Below are 22,051 nucleotides of genomic sequence, written 5' to 3'. Positions count from 1 at the left end.
GAGGCCTTGTCTGGAACATCTGATATGATACAGTATCTTTACATTAACATTAGAAATTGTATCATTTAATAACTTTGATTAAACAGAAAACAGCCTTTCCTTCGATATTGTGAACTATAAGCCTATATACTATACCTATACCTATAAACTCAATAGGTCTGCTCCTTAGACACATAAATATACATAGAATAATCAAACATTAATTAGTCAGGACAAATTGGATACTGTTAAACAGGATAACAAAACAGCCGAGAAAACTGCAAACTAAAACATCTAAACTCATACATTTATAAAATGACAGACGTTGAACATCGACAATTTGTATACAACAGGATGTTGGTGCTCAGTTATCAGAGCTATACATATCAGGTCCCAAAATTGGAACGTATTTAGACTCAAGAGTCAACCATGGCATAAATTTTATGTTAATCATTAGAGCTTGCCACAGAGTCTGGCTGCTGTACAGAGCTCATGTCAGATACTCAGCATGAGGGGCTTTGTGAAGGCAGCAGGTGAACTCATGGATGGGACAGTGTGAGGAAAAGACAGAGAGAGAGAATGAGAGAGAGAGACAGAATGTGAGACAGGGTAGGGGCAGGTGTAGGTATACAGGATTGTGAAGATATGAGCTGAGCTGACAATATGTAGACACCAAGTGGAGAAAAGCATTCATTGGTGCAAAATGGCCACTGTAATGAAAGATACATTTACAGCATTTGGCAGACACCCTTGTCCAGAGCAACTTACATTTTTAGCTCATTTATACACCTGAACAACTGAGGGTTAAGGGCCTTGCTCAGAGGCCCAGGCATGGCAGCTTGGCAGACCTGGGATTCAAACTCACGATCGGTGGGCAAACACTTTAACCAATAGGCTACCTCATTCTCCACTCAGAAAGACACCCATAGACAATGACAAGTATGGACAGAGTCTGAAGTTGCAAGGAGTTTCACTTAATGTCCACAGAATGAAAAATATAAATGAACAAAAAATGGATTGCAACCATAATGGCATTCCACCAAACAAACATTTAGGAAATGGGAGGCAAAGTTTATAAAAGAGAGCAGTGCTGCCAGTTCTTTAGATAGATAGATAGATAGATAGATAGATAGATAGATAGATAGATAGATAGATAGATAGATAGATAGATAGATAGATAGATAGATAGATAGATAGATAGATAGATAAACAAACAAACAAACAAACAAACAAACAAACAAACAAAAAGCATAATATAGTATAGGCTATTTATTAAGTAGCACATACATTGGACTTCATTATCACATCTAGCATGTATTTTCACTGCTTTTTGGTAGTAAAGAAACAAACTTTGGACCATCTTGAATATGTCTTTTGATTGAAATGCCATATGATTACTTTTGGCCAAACTATTCCCAAAATATCTTTATTAATAAATCAAACCTGTCTTACAAAAATATGTTTTATCCCAGGATACAGGTCTTGTCTTTACATACTAAATCAATAGTTGAAAGTATGTTTTTGTTATATTATAGGCTCTCGTGTCCAGCAAAATCAGAATAGTTTATCAGAAACCTGCACACTGGAGTGTAGGACACATGTGTCCTGATCTGTCACACGTCTTACAGTATATCAGTGTGGCAATGCATTGAACAGCACAAGCACAGCACCACTGAGGGGAAGCAGTGTATGAATCTATCACCAGTAGAGGATAGTGAAGAATCTCCACAAACATTCATCATCATGCATAAGCAGGATCAATACATAGACCTTCTTGAGTATTCCACAGTTGAGCCACAGCAGTACACTCATGCAGGAGTTCCAGGAACAGCATCGTAACCCCCATTTCAAAGACAACTACAGTATGCAAGACTGAACACGAGCAGCCAACATAGCCCCTGGGACAAAATGAACTAGCATGGCTATTCCTTTAAAATGATGGTCAATGTAGACTCAAGACTCATGGTAGAATCACCATGAAGCACATTACGCCTCATGACTTACTCATCCAGGAACCTCAGACAAGTACAATTATATCTCTGTAGGACACTGAAGGTTTTAATTGTTCTTGTAATTTATCTTTGGATGACTACGTGGATAAGGCCCTGGGCTACGCTGTTGGAAGATCATGAATTCAAATCCTTCCGCTGACAAGCTGCCACTGCTGGGCTCTTTGGCTTAACATTTAACCCTTCCCCTGACCCTGCACTTATTTTCCACTTTCCTAAATCTTAGAAATGTACAGAAAAGAATTTAACAGCACTGTTCATGTAAATGCAAAGAATTTATCAAGAGCAGGCTATTAGAGGAAATTTAAATGTTAAATTAAGTTATTTGATTCTCTTTAACAATAGCAATTTGTCAATTATATAGAATTTTTTTTAATTAAAGTACAATATTGTGCTTTTTTGTCATTTATAGTGTTTGTTCCTGTTATCCCTCATTACACTTTTGCAAATATAAACATTCATTCAGTTGTCAGCTTCTCTTTTTTCCTTGCTCTTAAAGTTAACAAGAAAAATTCAGCTTGTCACTGCACTAAGAAATCATAAAGTACAAATCCCTCTGCCGCTAAGACTCACCAAAACAGACAATTAAAATTTGAGAAAGCATCACCTGATCCTTCTCCACTTTTCAACTGTCCGTTTTCAGCCCTACTTTCAAATCTAATTACATCTTATTAGTGAAGTAATGGCAATTAAGGAAACCAAAAAAAGCCTATTCCACTTAAACATTTACATTTAAGACATGCTATATAGCTGCGCACAAATGACACACTTAAAGAAATCATCTGCAATCCACTTCAACAAGAGCATGCCCTTATACTGACAGAGCTCAATTAAGTCCTGATTAAGTGCCTGCTGCATCTTCCAAAGCTGTCTTTGACAGCTCACACCGTCCATTACTTCCTTATATATTTCAATCCCTTACTGTAGGCAATGCAGTATTGACTTTCCATGGCGTCTTTCTTAAATATCTTCCCCCAGCTGCATTCTCAAGACAGATTAATGGCATATATTAGCGATTCCCCCAGGGACCTATCATTGCAGTGTCAAGGGAATATACAGTAATTAGTTCCTTGTACACATTTCTCCCTCATAGAACCTTCAGAAAAGCTACACAAGCTCCTTGTCCTATAGCTTCCTTAAGTAGTAAAATAATTAAAAACCAAGTAACCCAGGCATATCCTTCTCTGGGTGCATGTCAATCAACAGTTATTCTTGTCTTTGTGTCGTGCAGTTATGTCAGTGAGATGTTGCTCCAGGGGCATCTGGGAATTCGTGACTAAAGTACAGCTGTGATCTTTGTTAATAGAGATGAGCGTTTGAACAAAAATGAAGAAATTTCTCCTATCTGCTACCATTCAGTACATTAAAATACTTATGTTTTTATATACACAAACACTGATGTGTTGAGACCATTAAATTAAACAGAGAACGAGGAGATGATATATGTCTTTTCTCTAATATCTACGCTATGTGGAGACAAATGACATAAAAAATGGTCCCAACTACCAGTGTCTATAGAATGTCATTAACAAAAATGCAACCTGGATGCAGAATATGAAGAAATCCACACAGCTTTTAAGTCACAGAACAATCCACCCCTGCTTGGACAACAGCACCCCTGCCACTTAACAAATTATCCTTTACTACAGCATTTGTAGAGAAGATAAACTGAATATACAATATAGAGAAGATAAACTGAATAAACAGCAACACCTCACACTGTTCATTAATTCAGCCTCAGATGCGAGCTCCTCACCTTCTGGTCATTAGTGCAAAATTTTAACCACTTCTTGATACCCCATTATACAAGAACATAATTCAGAGAATAAAATCTTAGTTGGCTGTTTTCTACTGAATATGAGAACTATACTGAATATGAAAGCTTTTCTGCTGAAGAGTCGGCTGAAGTTTTGGGACTAGTAGCTAGTTTACAGGCTCGAACCTTATTTGCCCTTCTACAATATTTTCTTGCATAATAGCAACCCACTTGTGTTAGAATTACTCTATGGAGGAAGAAATAGCTGATGTTGAAAATAGATGTTTATAAAAACATGTTTGTAGTGTTCTTTTTTCCTTACTGTGCAAACTGTTGTACACAATCAGTAGATAACCCGGATTGTGGGTTCACCATCATGAATCTGATGATCGGCTGCAATTGCCTTTAGCTCATGCCTGCTACCAAATCACTGTTTTTACAATAACACACAATCTCAAAAGTTTTCACTCATTCAATCATTCATTTCCGGTAACCACCTTATTGTGATCAGGATTTCGGGAACTGAATGTGTGAGGAATACACATGAATAGAATGCTACATCATCATGATACACACACTCCCACCTAAGGGCAATTTAGCAGAACCAGTACACACACCTATATATTTTAGCAGGAAACCAGAAAACCCACGGAAAACCCAGATGGACATGGGCAGAACATGCAAAACTATGTACAGACAAATACCCAAGCTCAGGCTCGAACCAGGAACATGGTGCTGTGAGGCTGAAATACAACTTGTTGCACCACCATGCATGTTCTAATGCTTACAGAAGGTTTTTTTTTTTTAATTTATTCAATCCACATCCAGTCCATCTTTATGTAAGTTGAATTTACATCCACAATTAAGAATATCTCTATTAAGAGATCTGTTATTATCTGTTATAAGATTCCTCTATGGAAATCTTTAAAGGACCAACATATAACAGTGTCAAAGCTGCAAGTAGAATCCCTTTAAGAAGCTATTATTAGCTTTCAATTATTAGCTTTAATTTTATTTGGCACAATGTGAAATGCTTAGTGGTCTAATACTAGATATAGTGAAATTGTGAGTGGAACCTATCTGCAATTGTGAATGAGTAAGAAAATGTACCCAGCTTTCTGTTTTGAGCAAAACACATAACTTGTGTCAGTGTTGAGTCTTCCATGCTGTCCCTATATGTTTTTGGATTTCCTCTAGGTTCTCTGGTGCCCTTTCCTCAGCAGATTGGGTGACAGATTGACTATGATTAATTGCCCCAAGGTATGAATGATTGCATGAAAGTGTGTGCATGGTGGACTGGTGTTCTATCCAGCGTGTATTCCCACATCACATCCAGTATTCCAGGGATACCACTACCCTGACCAGGATAAAGCAGTTATAATGGTAGTTTAGAGAACATTAACTAAAGATAAATGCAACAAGTCAACAAATTAGTCCAGTAGTAACTTGTGAGCATGCTGGACAAATGGAAACTGCAAAGTCATTTACAACATCATATGCACTTAATCTAGCACATTTTATCCATAACCTATGTGTGTCGTGAAAGCTGGACCACACAATAAGCTTTGTAAAATTTCCAAAACGACTTAACAATATTTAGATAAATCTCTTTTCCTCTATAGTGCAGAATCAATATAATAAGCTCCTGTCAATCAACCTTTAAGAGGCGCGTTAGAAGAATGAAAGACTGGTCAGATGTAGCACCCTGGACAGCGAAAACAGGGAGGTCAACTGTAATTGTACAGGCCTATACACAGACAGAGAAGAAAGCGCATGGCCCAAAAATCCTTTCTGCAGAGGACCCGGCCCACCATCTGGGCAGATGAGACCACTGCAATGGAGAAAAATGCAGCTGTTTTTCCCGGGAATGCAAGCAACATTTGAACCAAGCGAAAGCTTAAAGTTGAAATGCGACAAGAAAGCCTTACACCTGCTATCCCTGTCACCAAAACAGAAACAGAAACATTATTAGTTATCAGTGGACATAGTATTACTTTAGAAAATCTGAATAGAATCAGGCTTGCTTAAATATTTACTAAAGCCACCTCATTTATATCTATTTCCACATTTCTGTCGGACGACTACTCGTATGCAGAGCTGCGATATTATAGCCATGACAGTGATGGCTGAGATATTCTTTTTCAACTCTGTCTTGAGGTTTACTTTGAATTCGTGCTAGAACAATATATATATATGGCTGAATATGTATCCTATGCAGCATAGACAGGTATTTTGTCTAAGCATACACATATACAGGCAAGGCACAAGATGACAACAAAACCGTTCGCGACCTTCTTTGCAATTAATTGGATATCTCAAGCCAAACTTACCGCAGTCCTCGCACAAGATCTTCCCAACGTCTTTTTTCACATCCATGCCGCTGGCTTCAAGGGGCGCGTACGACGCCCTGAACACCAGGGGCTCATCGGTGGGGTCCATGAAGAAGATGTACCGTTGGTCGTTGAGCACGCGCGCGCACGGCCCACTCGTGGGGCCCAGCTCGCGCACGGTGACGAGCTGCTCGCGCTCGAGGCCGCCGCTGTGCCGCGGCCACACGTCTAGCACTTTGACGTCCACCCGGTAGGGCTCAGCGCCCGAAGCGTTGTGGGGCGCCGACTGCACACGGCCCTCAATCACCACGGCGGAGTGGCGGGCGCGCTCCCGCAGCGAGCTCGGGCTCGGGGAGTGGCACGCGAACGCGACCCCGATGACCAGCATGGAGAAGGGCACCGGCTCGAGCCTCATGCCGCTTGCTTTGGCTCGGCGCGGGCTCGGGCGGGCTGCGAACGGGCTCCGGTAGCACGGCGGCGCGGCAGACCCTGCGGAAGTGTCCATGCCATCGGGGATGCGCTGCTGGGTGTTTTTTCCCCTCCCGATAATCTTGCAATTGGAGAGGAGACGGCAGATAGTGGAACGGCCAAATGATTCTGGGCTAAAAATCTCCCAAGTGCATTCGGACAAAACGCATTGTGAGAAAAAATGCAACGAAATGAGGGGATTGGCCCTCCTCCGTGGAAGCTACACAGCCATATATAGCAAGTATCTGCAGTCTATCTTTGCCCCAAAAAATGCAGTAGTGTAGTGAGCGCGCTTATCGGCACTGATGCCTCTGTATCACTCACTGCAGGAAGAAATGAACATGAGATGCTGCGGTCCAGGATCGATGTCTGCTTAAAGTAAAACCATTAAATCCACTTCCTGAGCGAAAAAGCCCGGTTATTAATGCCTCCAGCGGTAAACTGTTTCCGTCGTGTCCCTCGTGGCCCGTCTCTCTCCGCTTCTCCGATGTGGCGCGGAGAGAGGGGTAAACGTGCAGTAATCCTCCCCGCACCAACGACACATTCAGCGCTCACTGAGCACCGACACACCGCCGTATGTGTATGTCTATAGTCTCCCTGTGCCGCTTAAAAGACCGTCAAACCATGATCTCTGCCATCACAAATCCATACGAAAACGAAACGAAAAGAAAAAAATGTCTGATGTCGGAGGATGCGACCGTCCCTCCACTAATATTCCTTTTCTGTACTGATGCGCGCTGACATGATTTTTTTCAGCAGCTTGCGGGTTATCAGGCGATTAAACGCGTCACGGATTCTTCAGCAGTTCTGAATGAGTTTTCGTCTCGTTTCATCGCTAAATCATGTGCTGCATTCAGGTCACATTCGCCGCTCGGCCTCAGAGAAAAAAAAAATGATCGTGAGGCGTTGCATCAAATCCATACATCTGACATCCGCTGCAATGCTACAAGAAGGCAAGAAATAAATTATCCCAATGTTTTCAAGAGGACGAACCATACATTGCTTCAGTCTGCGTTAAAAAGGGGGGAAATACCCAGTGCATGTTAACAGAGAATATGATATAAAGAATAAAAGACTTGTGCAGCCAGGCGGCAGGGTTTATACAGTGAACAGTGAGCTTAAATAAACAGAAAAACAATATACGCAGATAACAATACTCTATATTTGATTTGCGCTTCACATTTTTTATGGATGCTCTCCTATAAGGAAAGATACGAAGAGTACGAGTTAGCTGAACCTGTGGAGCTGCATCAAAAGACTCTATTAAAAAATTCAGTAAGAGCGACCTCTGCTGTCCTTTATGCCTTTAAACTCACACCGCCAAACTTACTCTTAACTTACTAACTAGGTTGAGTCATTTGAAAATAGTGAGGAAAAAATAATGAATACTTTTTGCAAGTCATGTAGGCATACTGAGCTACTTGAATAAAACTACTACTACTACTACTACTACTACTACTAATAATAATAATAATAATAATAATAATAATAATAACTACTACTACTACAGTACTACTACTACTACTACTACTACTACTACTACTACTACTACTACTAATAATAATAATAATAATAATAATAATAATAATAATAACAACAATAAGTGTGTGGCAGGAGAGTGAGCAAGAACAAAGAGAGAAAACTATATCAGTTCCTTTAATTTTAAACTCATAATACAGAAACTACATTATTATGGGTTTTCTTTTTTTATTTCATTTATTTACACTCAGAGAATGGTCAAGATTCTCATGCAGAACTTATATGCTTCACAAAGTTTATTAATTGCGTGTCTTTACATTTTTCAGGAAAACACAAGGGGCATATAGGCTTAGAGGTTAGCACATTTACCACACTCCTCCAGGGTCAGGGGTTTCCGATTACTCTAGCTGTCCTGTGCATGCAGAGTTTGTATCTTCTCTGCGGTTTCTTCTTCCTGGGTACTCCACTTTCCTAATCTAGTCCAAAGACATGCATTTGTAGGCGGATGGGCATCTCTAAATGGTCCAGAATGGGTGTGTGATTGTGATATTAAGTTGCTCCCGTCTAGGGTGTCCCCTGCCTTGTGCCCTGGAAAAGGCTCCAGGTTCCCCATGACCCTGTGGTAGAGAAAATAAACGGAATATTATAAAAGAGACAGTTTATCATCACAGAGAAAACCTCGACATACAATTCAGCAAGTACTGTCCATGGTTCTGAAACATTCAAAATTAATCGATTTTTTTAAAGTTAGTTTCAGTTCAATGTGAGTTTATAGATTGCGAACATTGTACAGATACATGTCCGCAATGTCAGTGTGATACTAACACTGGAAAAGGCAGATTTACGGAATATGGGCAAAATATGAGATATGATAAGTTCAAACACATAATAAACAGTTATGGCAATGGCAAATGTATTATGTGCTAAAAGTGGCCGAGTGGTGAGCCACCATAGTTGAAGTTCAAGGGATTTGGAATGTGTGCTGAAAATGCGTGTGCGGCATTTCAATTTAGGTCTGAAAGTGGTCTGGCTGTAAACATAAAGCTCACAGTTAATTTTCGATCATATTCACTGCAGATTAAACGGTAGCTCATTTAGCATAATATTCCTAGTATTAACTCTTGTATGAACTATATCTTTTAGTTAATTAGTATTTTAAACCAGAAGCTCAGATATTGCACCGTCGCTTCTGACGTCAATCTAATAGCTCTGGGGTCGTGTTTCGGAAGACCTGAGTGCTCAGTGGGGATGAGTGATTAATGTATGAATATCAGTGTGTCCTCACAGTCCTTAATTTATTCCTGTATGACTACCTCCTACCTGTAAACGCGCACGCACACACAGACACACAGACACACACACACACACGCACGCACGCACACACATACCATTTTCCATTTTTCATCGCTGCAACATTCCATTCCCGTAGTTTGATTTATTCAACAGATAATAGCTTTGTTACTTTTTTCGTCTTAAAGCGTTGCGCTGACAGTGACGATGATGCAGTAACTCTGTAGATGCATGCGCAGAAACCATTTAACAGAGCCGCAGGGTGTAGTAGCACAAATCAGACGCCAGGAGGCGCACGTATTTTTTTTCTCTCTCTTCCCGGCAGCGTGCTGACATCAGACAGCCGGCGTACGGCGTGCAAGATTCGCGTGCATCCGTCTCCATGCCACGACTCGCTCTTTCGTTCCATCTTTGGAGCGGCGAAAGGGAGACGCGCTAGTGTTCACGGTAGGCCTTCGCAGCTTGCTTTTTTGCGTCTCTTTCCCTCCTTCCTGTAAAACGCACTTGCTGCAGACTAAGCGAGGAAAAAAAAAGATTTAAAAAAAAAAAAAAACGGGCCGTTTAACTGCTCATGAGCTTCGCACTTTTTAAATACAGTCTAATCGTTTCTTTTCCAAAATGATGGCATCAGAAAGAATTTGTCAAACTCTTTAGATGACATCCACTTTGCGTTGGAAAACTCCATAAGTAGCTGCAAAACGTTACATGGTGTTGCAGGAAAAAAACGTGCATTTTATAGTAATTGCACCCCTGTTTTTACACATGTATGTGTGTCACGAAACCATATGTAATACCCATGAGTTGCAGCACAATGCCTTGTCATTGTTTGTTACCGTACTTTACACACTCTTCTTGGACACTGCTATTTTCGGGCCCATTTTATGGGCGACCAGGTTTGCGACTGTTGGCAGAATTTCACGCTTTTATGTGACCAGTCCTCGATGGCAAGACCTTCGTTAATGGGCCTACAAACCGACCCCTGAAGTTACAACAGTTGCTGAGTTCTTTGATTAGTTCACAACTAATTGCAAATCACACGAAATTTACAAAATTACACTGAAAAACACTACAAGTGGTTAAATTTACTCTATAGAGTATAGACTACCTATAGGTGGTCATTTAGGTCCGATTTGAATGACAGCAAAATAATTTGCTTTTTTGTTATTGTTGTTTTCCCTATATTTATATATTTATAGGGATACAAATTGTAATCAGGTAACAATTGCTGCGCCTGATATTATTTTGGTTTGTTTATTATCCGTCTTGAGTGAGTTAATAACGGACAAAAAGGGCGAATTTAATTGCAATAAAAAAGAAAAAAGAAAGAAAAAACAATGAATTTACTCAGTCAAAGATTTCACAAAATTGTTTTTGGTGAAAACCACACCCAGGTTATCCCTATGTAGTTAATATGGTTATTGAAATTAAGATCCTGAATAATATAAACGTATTTATACATTTTATATTTTGTTTTTCTCAAAAATACAGTAGATTCCATGAATACTGAAGAGGTTAAACCCTGACTCACCCTCCTGGTATTTAAACGTCGTCTTAAGGACCTAATTATCATAGTAACGGCTCTGCCTCGCCAGAATTATGAATTATCAAGAAAATAAGATCATTGTCTGTCTGATTTTAAGTGGATAATAAAACACAAACATTAAAAAAAATTTACTTTAGGTCTTGTTGGTTTAGACTGGCAATTTTTGAAATTTACCGACTTTCTAAATATATACCGCTTCGTTCATTTTTTTAATAGATCAGAATTAATATCCTTAATTAGACTTAATAGACTTAAAACTATATATAATATATGTACAATTTGTAATATATTTTAATACATTATATTCTACATATTCAAGTCAAAATTTTTATTTATTGATTTAATGCTTACACAATAATTTCTTATCATTTTTAAATATAAAACGATATGAGATAACTTTCATATATTTGATTCTAATTATTCATACTTCTAGAATGTCTAGGGCAACTATTTGCGTATAAAGAGTATAAAAAGTTCCCGTCTTTAATACGTACTCGTTCATTTCAACTGTCCCGTTTGAATGAATTAAATTAAATTAAATACATCTGAAAAATGAAATGTCATTAACTTTCGAGCCAAAGAGCTTTCTCACAACTCTCCAACCGAGATCTCTCATAAACACGATCCGGTTTTGCAAATAAATGGCATGCGATGCAAATTGTATATTAGATATTAGGTAGATAGATGTTAAGTTGTTGGGTTTTTTTTTCGTTTTATGCTGAATATAATAAAGAATAATATTCTTTTGATTACAGCAATTTTTTTTCTGGAACGAGCCATTCGACAAAAATATCGAAACGGATTGGAGCGTCTGATACTCAACAAACAAGCTGCTGAATATTCTCCATAGCACAATGTTTATTATTATTATTATTATTATTATTATTATTATTATTATTATTATTATTACTACCATTTTCTATACCTGGCAAACTTAAAGACAGTGATTACAGTTTCATTTTATAGATGTATTTCTTCTGCTTGCATTTAGATTTGTATTTATTCTCTCCACGGAGAAAAGACTGTTGTGCGTAAATATGCTGGTGCTTCTTAAACATTTTTTTTCTGACATTTTTATTACCTGTTATAATTTTATACGAATAAGTAGCTTTGTTGTTACTTGACATTAGTATTAATAAAAAGGATGTTAAAAGTCAGTCTTTAAGAGACACAGACAAAAACTGTAACGCCTGTAACTCTTATGTCAACTTTTTTTTATAAAACAAAAACAAAAACCGTTTAGCACTGCCAAGGTTTTATAGCAATTGTCACGTAACTCCATTTCATTTAATTTGTATTCGTGAAACTACGTATTCCTACGAGTTTCCATTACAAACAACGTCTTTTAGATATATGCACTTGATTGATTAATTTAAAAAATCTAAATCTGTATTATGTATCATTAAGACACATTGCTGCTCTACCCAAATAATTTGCAAAGATAGAAAACTCAACTGTGCAGCATGGTGGTGGAGCTGGTTGCCACCTCACAGCTCCAGGGACGACAGTCTGATCTGTGTCGCATGTTCTCCCCGTGTTTTTCTGGGATTCCTCCGGTTTTCTTCCATTTCCAAAAAACGTCGGTAGGTGAATTGGCGAAGTGAACGGGTTTATGGAAACGTGTAGGTCGCATCCAGGGTGCATTCCCGCCTCGCGGCCAGTATTGCCAGATACTCTCCGGATCCAACATGGCTGGGATAAAGCGATTACTAAAGAGGAAAATAAGAAGAAGAAGAAGAAGAAGAAGAAGAAGAAGAAGAAGAAGAAAGAAAGAAAGAAAACAACTCAATTGTTTCACGGATAACAATATAATAATAATAATAATAATAATAATAATAATAATAATAATAATAATAATAATAATAATAACAACAACAACTGGTGTTTGACATTGTGAAAGTTATATATAGATATATTTTATTAATAACAACTTTTCTGTTTCAGGTTAGTCTACACGAGGAGAAGGGGAGTTTATAATGTTTGGGATTTTAATTCTAAAGAATAAGTATCTCAATTTGAATTGTTGGATCATATCTATAATAAATGACTACAGTATTTATTTATATAGTTTAAATAATACATTTACAGGGTTGTCGGTATATTTTTGTGCGTATTTGGAGCAGTATGTGATATATGAAATAAAGTCGTATTTGTGGAAGTAAAACCAGTAGAAATATAACTTGAGTGTTGGAAATGAGATGAAAAGCGTTGAATGACTTTGCAAATAGTTATGAGTTATAGGTTATGAGTTATAAAACAGGATATACGTGCGTCGCCGAGAATTATGTGCCATTTTTGGATACTTTGATCCATTCGATGTTTGACCTTCGGCTACTGTCTGAACATATTTACTCGAACCTTGTGCAAGCATTGAAATGAAACGTAGAGACTTCAAATACTTCAAAATAATAAAAGAAACACTATTAATGTCCGTTTTAAATGAAAATGCTAATATATAGTCTAATGACCTGTATATTCCCCTCACAGTGACAAATAAATACATTTTAAAATGGCCTGATTTCTATTTATTTTATTAAAATGATTTTGTTCAATTATATCCTCGTGTAGTTTACATGTGGTAATTGAGAGAACGCAGCGCGAGAAGACGCAGGGTTTGGTGCTTAAGTGTATCAAATATGGCGCTACATTATAAGTGTAATTCGTGTAGATATTTTATGTCATTTTAGAAAAAAGAGGCAAAACTGCAGAATCTGTTGTTTGTTTCATTTTCCTATCGTTAATTCGGTGAAACGGCGGGACTAGGTGCTTTAAATCCAACCTGTCTGTCTCTTTGCAGAAATCTCGCGAGAGCGGCCGCGTGGCTGGCTGGCTGGCTGTGAGGTTGCAGCAGACGGAGGGAGAAGGCAGGCAGGCATCATGGCGGACAGAGACAGTGGAAGTGAGCAGGGAGGAGCGGCTACGGGCCCGGCTCTGAGCTCCATGCACGCGGTGGCAGGAGGGGCGGGCTCGGCTTCCGGCCTGCAGCACGACACACAGGAGCTCGCGTCCAAGCGCGTCGATATCCAGAACAAGCGCTTCTACCTGGACGTAAAGCAAAACGCGAAAGGCCGCTTCCTAAAGATCGCCGAAGTGGGGGCCGGTGGCAACAAGAGCCGCCTGACGCTCTCCATGTCGGTGGCCGTCGAGTTCCGAGACTACCTCGGGGACTTTATCGAGCACTACGCGCAGTTGGGGCCCAGCAACCCGGACGCGGTGCAAGACGAGCCGAGGCGAGCACTCAAGAGCGAGTTCCTGGTGCGCGAGAATCGGAAGTATTACATGGATCTGAAGGAGAACCAGCGCGGCCGCTTCCTGCGGATCCGACAGACGGTAAACCGGGGGCCTGGCTTGGGCTCGGCGCAGGGCCAGACCATCGCACTGCCGGCGCAGGGTCTCATTGAGTTCCGCGACGCGCTCGCCAAACTTATCGATGACTACGGCGTGGAGGATGAACCTGCCGAGCTGCCTGAAGGCACGTCGCTCACTGTGGACAACAAGCGCTTCTTCTTCGACGTGGGCTCCAACAAGTACGGCGTTTTCATGCGCGTGAGCGAGGTGAAGCCCACGTACCGCAACTCGATCACGGTGCCCTACAAAGTGTGGGCCAAGTTCGGAAGCACGTTCTGTAAATACGCCGAGGAGATGAAAAAGATTCAAGACAAGCAGCGGGAGCGGAGGGTGTGCGAGCAGCAACAACAGCCGGGAGAGATGCATCCGGACGATGGGGATGAGGATTGATAATGAGCGGAGTGTTGGGAGGGAGTATAAAATGCAAAAAAAAAAAAAAATACGATCAAAACAAAGCGAAACGACGCGTAAAACGAACTTTTTACTGTACAAACGAAAGAAACGTAAAGATTTAACTGTAACGGTTTAACTCCAAGGGGCAGTAAGTATCCACAAACATACAGCAAACCTCCACAAGATGACCGGTGCAACTCGTACCCCATCACTGGATGTGATCCACTTACCCACCATTAATACAGTAAGCGGCTGCTAAACAGAGTAATAACATTATATATGAACTGTGTTTCCTACTTGACTACAGATAAAGAACTGAGTGTTTATTTCCCTTATTAACCGAGAACTTTTATACACGTCAAAAATATTATAAATACAAAAAAATGTTTGCAATGTTCAAATGGAATTATTGCTGAAACATAAAACAACCAGTCCTTTACGTGTAAGCTAATAACTTCAGCACAAATCAGATGGTTTTATTTTATGTTCTTTTCTTTTTTTTAAAAACTAAAATTTAAAAATCCTATGTAGAGGCTGTCATGGTAACCATGCCACTCATATGTTAAAAGCATCACCGGAAGGCTAATCAGGACAGTGGAGGTCAAAAAGTGAAAATGCCAATCAGCGTAGAAGGCTGTGGGTACAGGTTAACTTTGTTAAAGGTCACATTGTACTCACTTGTACTAGAGAACGCAGTCAGGACGTTGGACGACCTGTTCGATTGCACGACGGTCCTTTACACGGAGACCAATGCGCAAGAGGCGGCCTGTAGAGTTTAATCCCAGTGTGTTTTTATCCATTGAAAAATTGTCAAGCAGATGAGTATACTATGTGTCTTCTTGTCTTGCGAAGTGTATAGACAAGCTCTGAAACTTACAGGTACTTTAAACAAGGAGAAGCAGTGACAACAGAAGGAATACTTTAAAAAAAAGTTTTGTAACGAAACCCTTTCCCAAAACCATGAGGCCCCTGAATGAAGGTGCAAAGAAACATGAAAATGTTAGCATAAAAAAAATATCTATATCTATATATCTAATATATATATATATATACACAGAGAGTATGATTTTGTGAGTCAGCTGTATTTCAGTGCTTACAGAGAAGATAATACCCCACGTTTTTAGTGGGGGAATTAAATAACAATCTCTAGAAGGATTTAAATATTATATCAGTCTACCAATGAGAGTATGAGTGGCGCCAAGGAATGCTGTTGTTGCATGTTAACCTATACACAGCTACATTGAGGTGGATTTCTCAATGTGTGTCCTCAAGGACCTTCTATTTAGTGATTTCATAGACAATGTCCTGTCAGTGATGTTTGGTCACTTAGTGGATAAATAATTTCAGTTCTTCATGTAAATACAGTATCGATTCCTTGACTGTTTGGTCTTACATGAACGACAGGTCTGTGGCAATGAAATCTTACTCTCTCTCTCTCAGGGGTCCTTCAGGACCTTTGTTGGGGAGAGTCCTAGTCGGACATACAAGGGTCTGCAGCGAAGCTCAATAACGTTGGTAGGTTCCCGTTTTGAGAAATGCAGAAGGAAAATCTCAGAATGGTGTGCGCTTGTTTAACTCTCAGAATCCATGCACTTCTTGAAAAGCGGTACATCCTACCTCTGAAAAGATGACAATATTATAAAATTAGTGACAGAGTGATTACTTGCTCACTAAGGAAACAAAGCAGTATCGGCATTTTATGTTTAGAATTATTCATCCAGCACAGTTTTACTCAACATTTCTGTCTTAATGCCTCAGCACATTTAAAGTTCCCATTTAACAGTGACCTCATGTTGACTTAGGTAACAGCCGGTAGCATTGATTTGCCACTCCCCTGCCAAATTTAAACAAATCTGACAGGAGCTTAGAGAACTAGTTTAAAATGGAGAAGAAAAGAATGGAGAGGAAAAGAGGGCAGGATTTTACATGCATGCCATTTCACTTGAAATTCTAGATGATGATGATGATGAGACGGCACGTTTCTGGAGGTATGGCACGTGTTTCAGCCGAGGTTGAGCATCAGCAGGGCTGATCGCAGGGTCTTGGAGGCATCAGGTGATTGGTGATAGGACTGAGTGGCAGGACTGTAGCTAAATAACTATCAACATTTGTAAATAATTTTGTCGAGGTTGTTACTCAGAGTAGAGGAAGGCCCACCTGCCTAGGTGGTACATGTATACAGTTCTAGAGTGTGTTTTAATTGCATGATCATCAGTAAAGTCGAGATGTTCATCATCACTCCAAAATGAACCACATTTTCCCTAAAGCTATTTTTGTGGGTTATTTTCAGATAAAGTATCGTATTTGGCATCCATAATAATAAGGGACAGACCCAACAAGTTCAGAATCACCAATTTTGATTTGAGCACTGTGTGGAGACAATGTCCATGAGGGCTGTGAAAAAACAAAGCCACCTTCAATAGGTTACGACCTCACAAATTCATGTAGGCCGTAATATATGAACGATCAAGTTACACACTTAGTCACGTAGCGTGTTCGTCAATAGCATTAACTCTGCAACCATTGGCATGAAGTGCAACCAAAGCGTGAGCACAATTTCCATTTGCTTTACTACATTCTCTTGTTTTTGGAAATCGGCCCAACATCATCCTTTAAGGAGGCCTTTAAGAGTGTAAAGTATTTGAACTTTAAACAGTAAAACAATGCTGAGAAAAAACACTGCTGAAAGTTCCTGTGAGCTGCTCTGTACGATTGTAACCGAATAATTCAAATTTAGTAAGATGCAAGCCTGCAGTTTGGCCATATCCACAAGCTTCTATTTCAGCAAGCAGCAAGGCTCAAAACAAGGACGCACAACAGTCGTAAAGCTCGACCATCGACTATTGCGTGTCCGACTAGGAGAGACGACTTTAATGTTACTTGTTGGGGAGCATACTCTTCAGCATTGGTGCCTTATACTCCACATGCTTACACGCTGGCTGGTGCTCTAGATCAAAGTTTGGGTTCTTGTCTTTCCTTTATCTTGTTTCCCCCTGAGGATTAGTTGGGCATACTTTCCTCATACACCATTGCCTAACTTTTGTTGAACTTGCTAGGTTTCCTAAAGATAATATGGGCGTTTCACACATTCTAAAGCTCCTGACCCTCAGCCTTTCCATGACTACTGACTCAGTCTCTCCCTTCCCACGCTGTCATTGAATCGCATCTAAGCATCAGCCCACATGTAAACTCAGACATGGGTTGGTATCCTTGAAAACGCAGTACAGTCTTTTCACCACTCTTTACATGTCAGACTTTGGGAAGGGGCAAACAGGAGAACTGTTTGTAGGATAGGTTTGGCTTGGGGTGCCCAGTTTTGACCTATTGTAAGATTGTCCGGCTCACAGCTCTAGATCTTGGCAGCAATTTGTCAGTGGCTGAATTCCTCATTTACAAGGTATGGCTAGCACATCGTTCCCCCCACCCCTCCCCCCACCCCGTTCTTTGACTTTCCATAGCACTTGTCATGGCTTTTTGTTTTCTTTTCATTATTTCATTACTGTGTGCAATATAAAATGTGCCAATGGTGGCATTATTATGTATATCAATTAAAAGACAAGGATTAATATTTGAAAGCATGTGGCTGAATTCCACATTTCTTTTTTCGAGGTTTGAAAAGCCTTTATCTGCACTTATAATATTAAGGTCTGGGTCTAGAAGAGGGGAAACCAAGCGGAATTAGCAAAATCCACCCAACCTGTTCAAACCAACACAGTGCAGTTAACTAGCACTTTTAGAGATCATCCATATGCTCCATGTAAATGTTTCCATTTCTCAGAACATGGGAAAGGAGGTGGAGCAGGAACGCTGATTGGTCAATTACAAACTGGTACTTGTGTTTAAGCCTCGGGGAAGAAGGCATTACAAACATTCATACTCCTCAATTGGTTTCTATTCAATGGGAAGGCATGAATGAAGGTGTCTGGTGGAGTCTTCTGTCGTCAGTGCTTGATGTCAGTAACACATTGCTTTCCCAGCTGGAAAAAATTCTGACCAATCTTTGTTTGAAAATCTCTGAACAAGGAATGTCTAGTGCAATTTCACTTTATTTTTCTTTTATCTTGTGTTCCTTCCCTTTGCAAGAATGATTACTGAATAACACGTTTGGTGGTGATGCGTCAAATATAATTTATGTACATTTTACAAATTTTAAAATAAAAGATGTTAATTTACCCACATCACTAAAAAAAAAAGAGTTTAATTTTCAACAAAAATGTGTTGTGTTGTGTTTCTTTTTCCCCACATACACGTTCTGATGGACCATACAGTGAGTGAAGTTGCCTGTGTGTAATAAATTCTTATTATTATTATTATTATTATTATTATATTTTGTAATAAAATTTTAAGTTAATGCATGGCTTTACGGATTACGGCATGGCTGATGAATATAAACAGTAAACATTATAACATAATTTAAGTATTGATATAAAAAAGGAATTAAAATGGATATGCTCAGATGGCTTCCTAATCCGAGATAAGGATTATTTAGATAGATATTTAAAAATAAATATATATTTAAATAGTTTTTTTTATAACTGTATATTTATGATTACTATTAGTAGTAAATATATCAGTCCAGAAGCATGATCTGCATAATTTGTTTCACTTCCCAAACTAAATATAGTCTATGAAACATGGGTGCAGTTTAAAGTTCCCCTTTTGTCTCAGAATATTTTAAAATAAAAAAAATTAAAAATCTTCCAATATAGATCAATAGACCAAAATAAAATTCAACAATAATAATTATTGTTATTCATTTGTTTATTATTAAAAATGGCATCAGAGATGACACGTAAATAATCAAACCTTTAATATCACTTGATGCTGATACCCAACTGATATTGTAATAATGTTAAGAAAATCTCTTTCCCATAAATCACTTGTATTGTAAATACAATAACTATAATAAGTATAAAAAGAATAAAATCAAAGAAAGGTCAAGTCTCTTAATAAATAAGCATATCTATGTTTGCCATTTGTTATAGGATTTGGTATCTGATGTTTTCTCTGATATCTGATCCACCCATTTTTGCTGGTATCAGCCTGATACTGATATCTGTGTAAGCTCTTTGTTATTATTATTATTATTATTATTATTATTATTATTATTATTATTATTATAATCAAGACCTGACCTGACCTGAAATTGATCTTAAATTTGATTAAGCTTATGCCCACTCCTTCTAAATTAAAATGTTTCAGATGTGTAGTTGTACCTTGGCTTTGAAGGATTCATAGTTTATGATAAAGTGCTATAATATGAAAGGTTTTTTTTTTTTTATCTTAGATCTCTATATTCACTGACCTTTGTTATAAAAAAAAAATCTACCATGTCTTTTTTTTAAATCAAGGTTTAGAGGCATGAGTGTTGTTTTTTAACGTAACATTTTCAGACTATAGGATGAAAAAAATAAGTGTTGTTTGTTTGATAATAAGTGATGAATAATCATAAATATAGTAAAGAATAAAATGTATTCATTCTGGACATTTTCTTTACGACAAAAGTTCTGATCATTGTTGAATTATCATTAAAAGTAATTGCAGTCGTGGTGTCATTTCAGTTTACTTTTATTTATTAATTTATTCAGAAATCTACTGTTTCTTAGAGTGATGAACCTTAACTAAACTTACACACAATATTTATTATTAACATTAATAATAATAATAATAATAAATAATAATAATAATAATAATAATAACAATAATAATATGATAAGTATGATTATTATGATGATGATTACTATTAATGTTAATAAAAGAAAATGGAATGATGGCAGTTGGTTTATATTTGTGCTATTTCTGCCACTAAATAGAAATCATGCCCTGCTTGCTAACAAGCCAAATGCCAGCAATGACAGGTATTTAATTAATGGCTCTCACTCACATGATTCTAACTTGAATGAATCACTCACATAATTCTTGGAGAACTAGTTGGAATCCATCCACAATCTGAGATTACATGACAATATTTTCACTGTCTCATTGTTTAATGATTTATTATATTATTTCAGTATCATAATGTTGCTGCATCACTATAAGAATAAACTAAAAGCTAAAACAAGCTGTGTGGCATTTTTATACGTCAATGACAGAAAATTCTGTCTTCTGTAGTGTTGAAGCAGACCATCTAGAGGACAACAGATGTTACTGCGATTATTATCATTTTTTACAGGGTAGCATCAATGCGAAGCAACACAAAGTTGTTCTGATTCATCGCCTTTATTATTGGAACAAACGTTTCTATTCTGGTGGGCGTGGTCTCTTCCAGGTGGCCCCGCCCAGTCCTCCGAGTACAACGTCTCACTGAATGGAGTTGGAAACTGATGTGAATCAAATGGCTTTTTCCTTCACCAGCTCTCAACCCAGCTGATGATCTATGAGTGATGTTTGACATTGTTCTGCACCATTATCGTCAAAACACCAATATACACTTTATTAGGAACACAATACTAATACAACACTGATTTGTTAGCTTTGGGAAGCTCTAATTTCAGTACAGCACATCCCAAAACTTTTGATCTGGTGACTGTGAAGGCCATTAAAGAACACTGAACTTATTGTTTATGGATCAGTTTGAGAAGGCTTCTCAAATAATGTTCTGTGACATGCCACATCATAGTGTTGGAAGTTAGTGACCTTCCTTTTATCTTGAACCAGTTTGGCTATTTTATACATTTACACACCTTATGCTCCAATTATTAGTAATATTACTATTTTACAGGTAATTTTCATAGAATTGTCATGTGAATATGAACTGAATCAAAATTTTAAAAGACAGGGAGATGCGGAAATACTTATATTATTATTATTATTATTATTATTATTATTATTATTATTATTATTATTATTATTGCAACATCATGTATCCGAGATGAAAAAAACAAATAGGAACTGCATAAATACTCTTCACCAACAGATGGAGCTGTTGCTTAAAAATTCTTAATGCGTTACAATCAGGATGCAACCTTGGAAAAAGAGTACTGAACTGATCCGTCCCTTTCCTTGTCCTTCCACCTGGAAACGTGGATATTTGTGTCTTAAAAATAAATCGTTGCATAGTTACCTTTAAAGCGTTAAAGTGTGCATCTCTAGATGCATCTTTCTAGAAAAAAGAAAGATACTGAAGGTACAGAAGATGTACTAGGCCTACTGATGGAAAAACCCCAACGACAAAAAACAGTCCAGTTGGTACCTTTAATGAGACCCTTTTTAATTCAAAATAGATTTTTAAATATATAAAAAAAAATCTCTTACTTTTTGTATGATAAAAGCAAGATTTCTTCACTAGGTATAAGGCTTTATTTATTCATGATATTCTTGAACATCATTTACCTGAACATTTGGAGAAAAAAAATAATATATAATATTAACATAATATATTTATGCATGATAAGGTTAAAAAAACAGAGAAAAACATGGTTAGGAAAATACACTAAAATATTGTTAAACACAAGCT

The 22,051-nt window shown here is 38.1% G+C and overlaps 2 protein-coding genes across 2 annotated transcripts; one reads left to right on the top strand and one right to left on the bottom strand.

Annotated features, from left to right (window-relative positions):
* Positions 1–9,589: 9,589 nt before the first annotated feature.
* On the bottom strand, positions 9,590–14,568 carry LOC132860412 (uncharacterized). The gene is made up of 4 exons (XM_060891599.1): positions 14,014–14,568; positions 13,634–13,929; positions 12,310–12,563; positions 9,590–9,825 (listed from the first exon to the last, which is right to left on the bottom strand). The coding sequence occupies exons 1-4, from the start codon at positions 14,566–14,568 to the stop codon at positions 9,647–9,649; spliced, it is 1,284 nt and encodes a 427-aa protein (XP_060747582.1). The 3' UTR covers positions 9,590–9,646.
* On the top strand, positions 13,732–18,826 carry puraa (purine-rich element binding protein Aa). Its single transcript, XM_060890485.1, has one exon. The coding sequence runs from the start codon at positions 13,732–13,734 to the stop codon at positions 14,590–14,592; it is 861 nt and encodes a 286-aa protein (XP_060746468.1). The 3' UTR covers positions 14,593–18,826.
* The last annotated feature ends 3,225 nt before the right edge of the window (positions 18,827–22,051 follow it).

Source organism: Tachysurus vachellii, chromosome 17 (genome assembly GCF_030014155.1).
Source record: "Tachysurus vachellii isolate PV-2020 chromosome 17, HZAU_Pvac_v1, whole genome shotgun sequence".
NCBI classification, from domain to species: Eukaryota; Metazoa; Chordata; class Actinopteri; order Siluriformes; family Bagridae; genus Tachysurus; species Tachysurus vachellii.
Note: the sequence above shows the minus strand (reverse complement) of the source record. Positions and strands in the feature narration are given on the sequence as shown.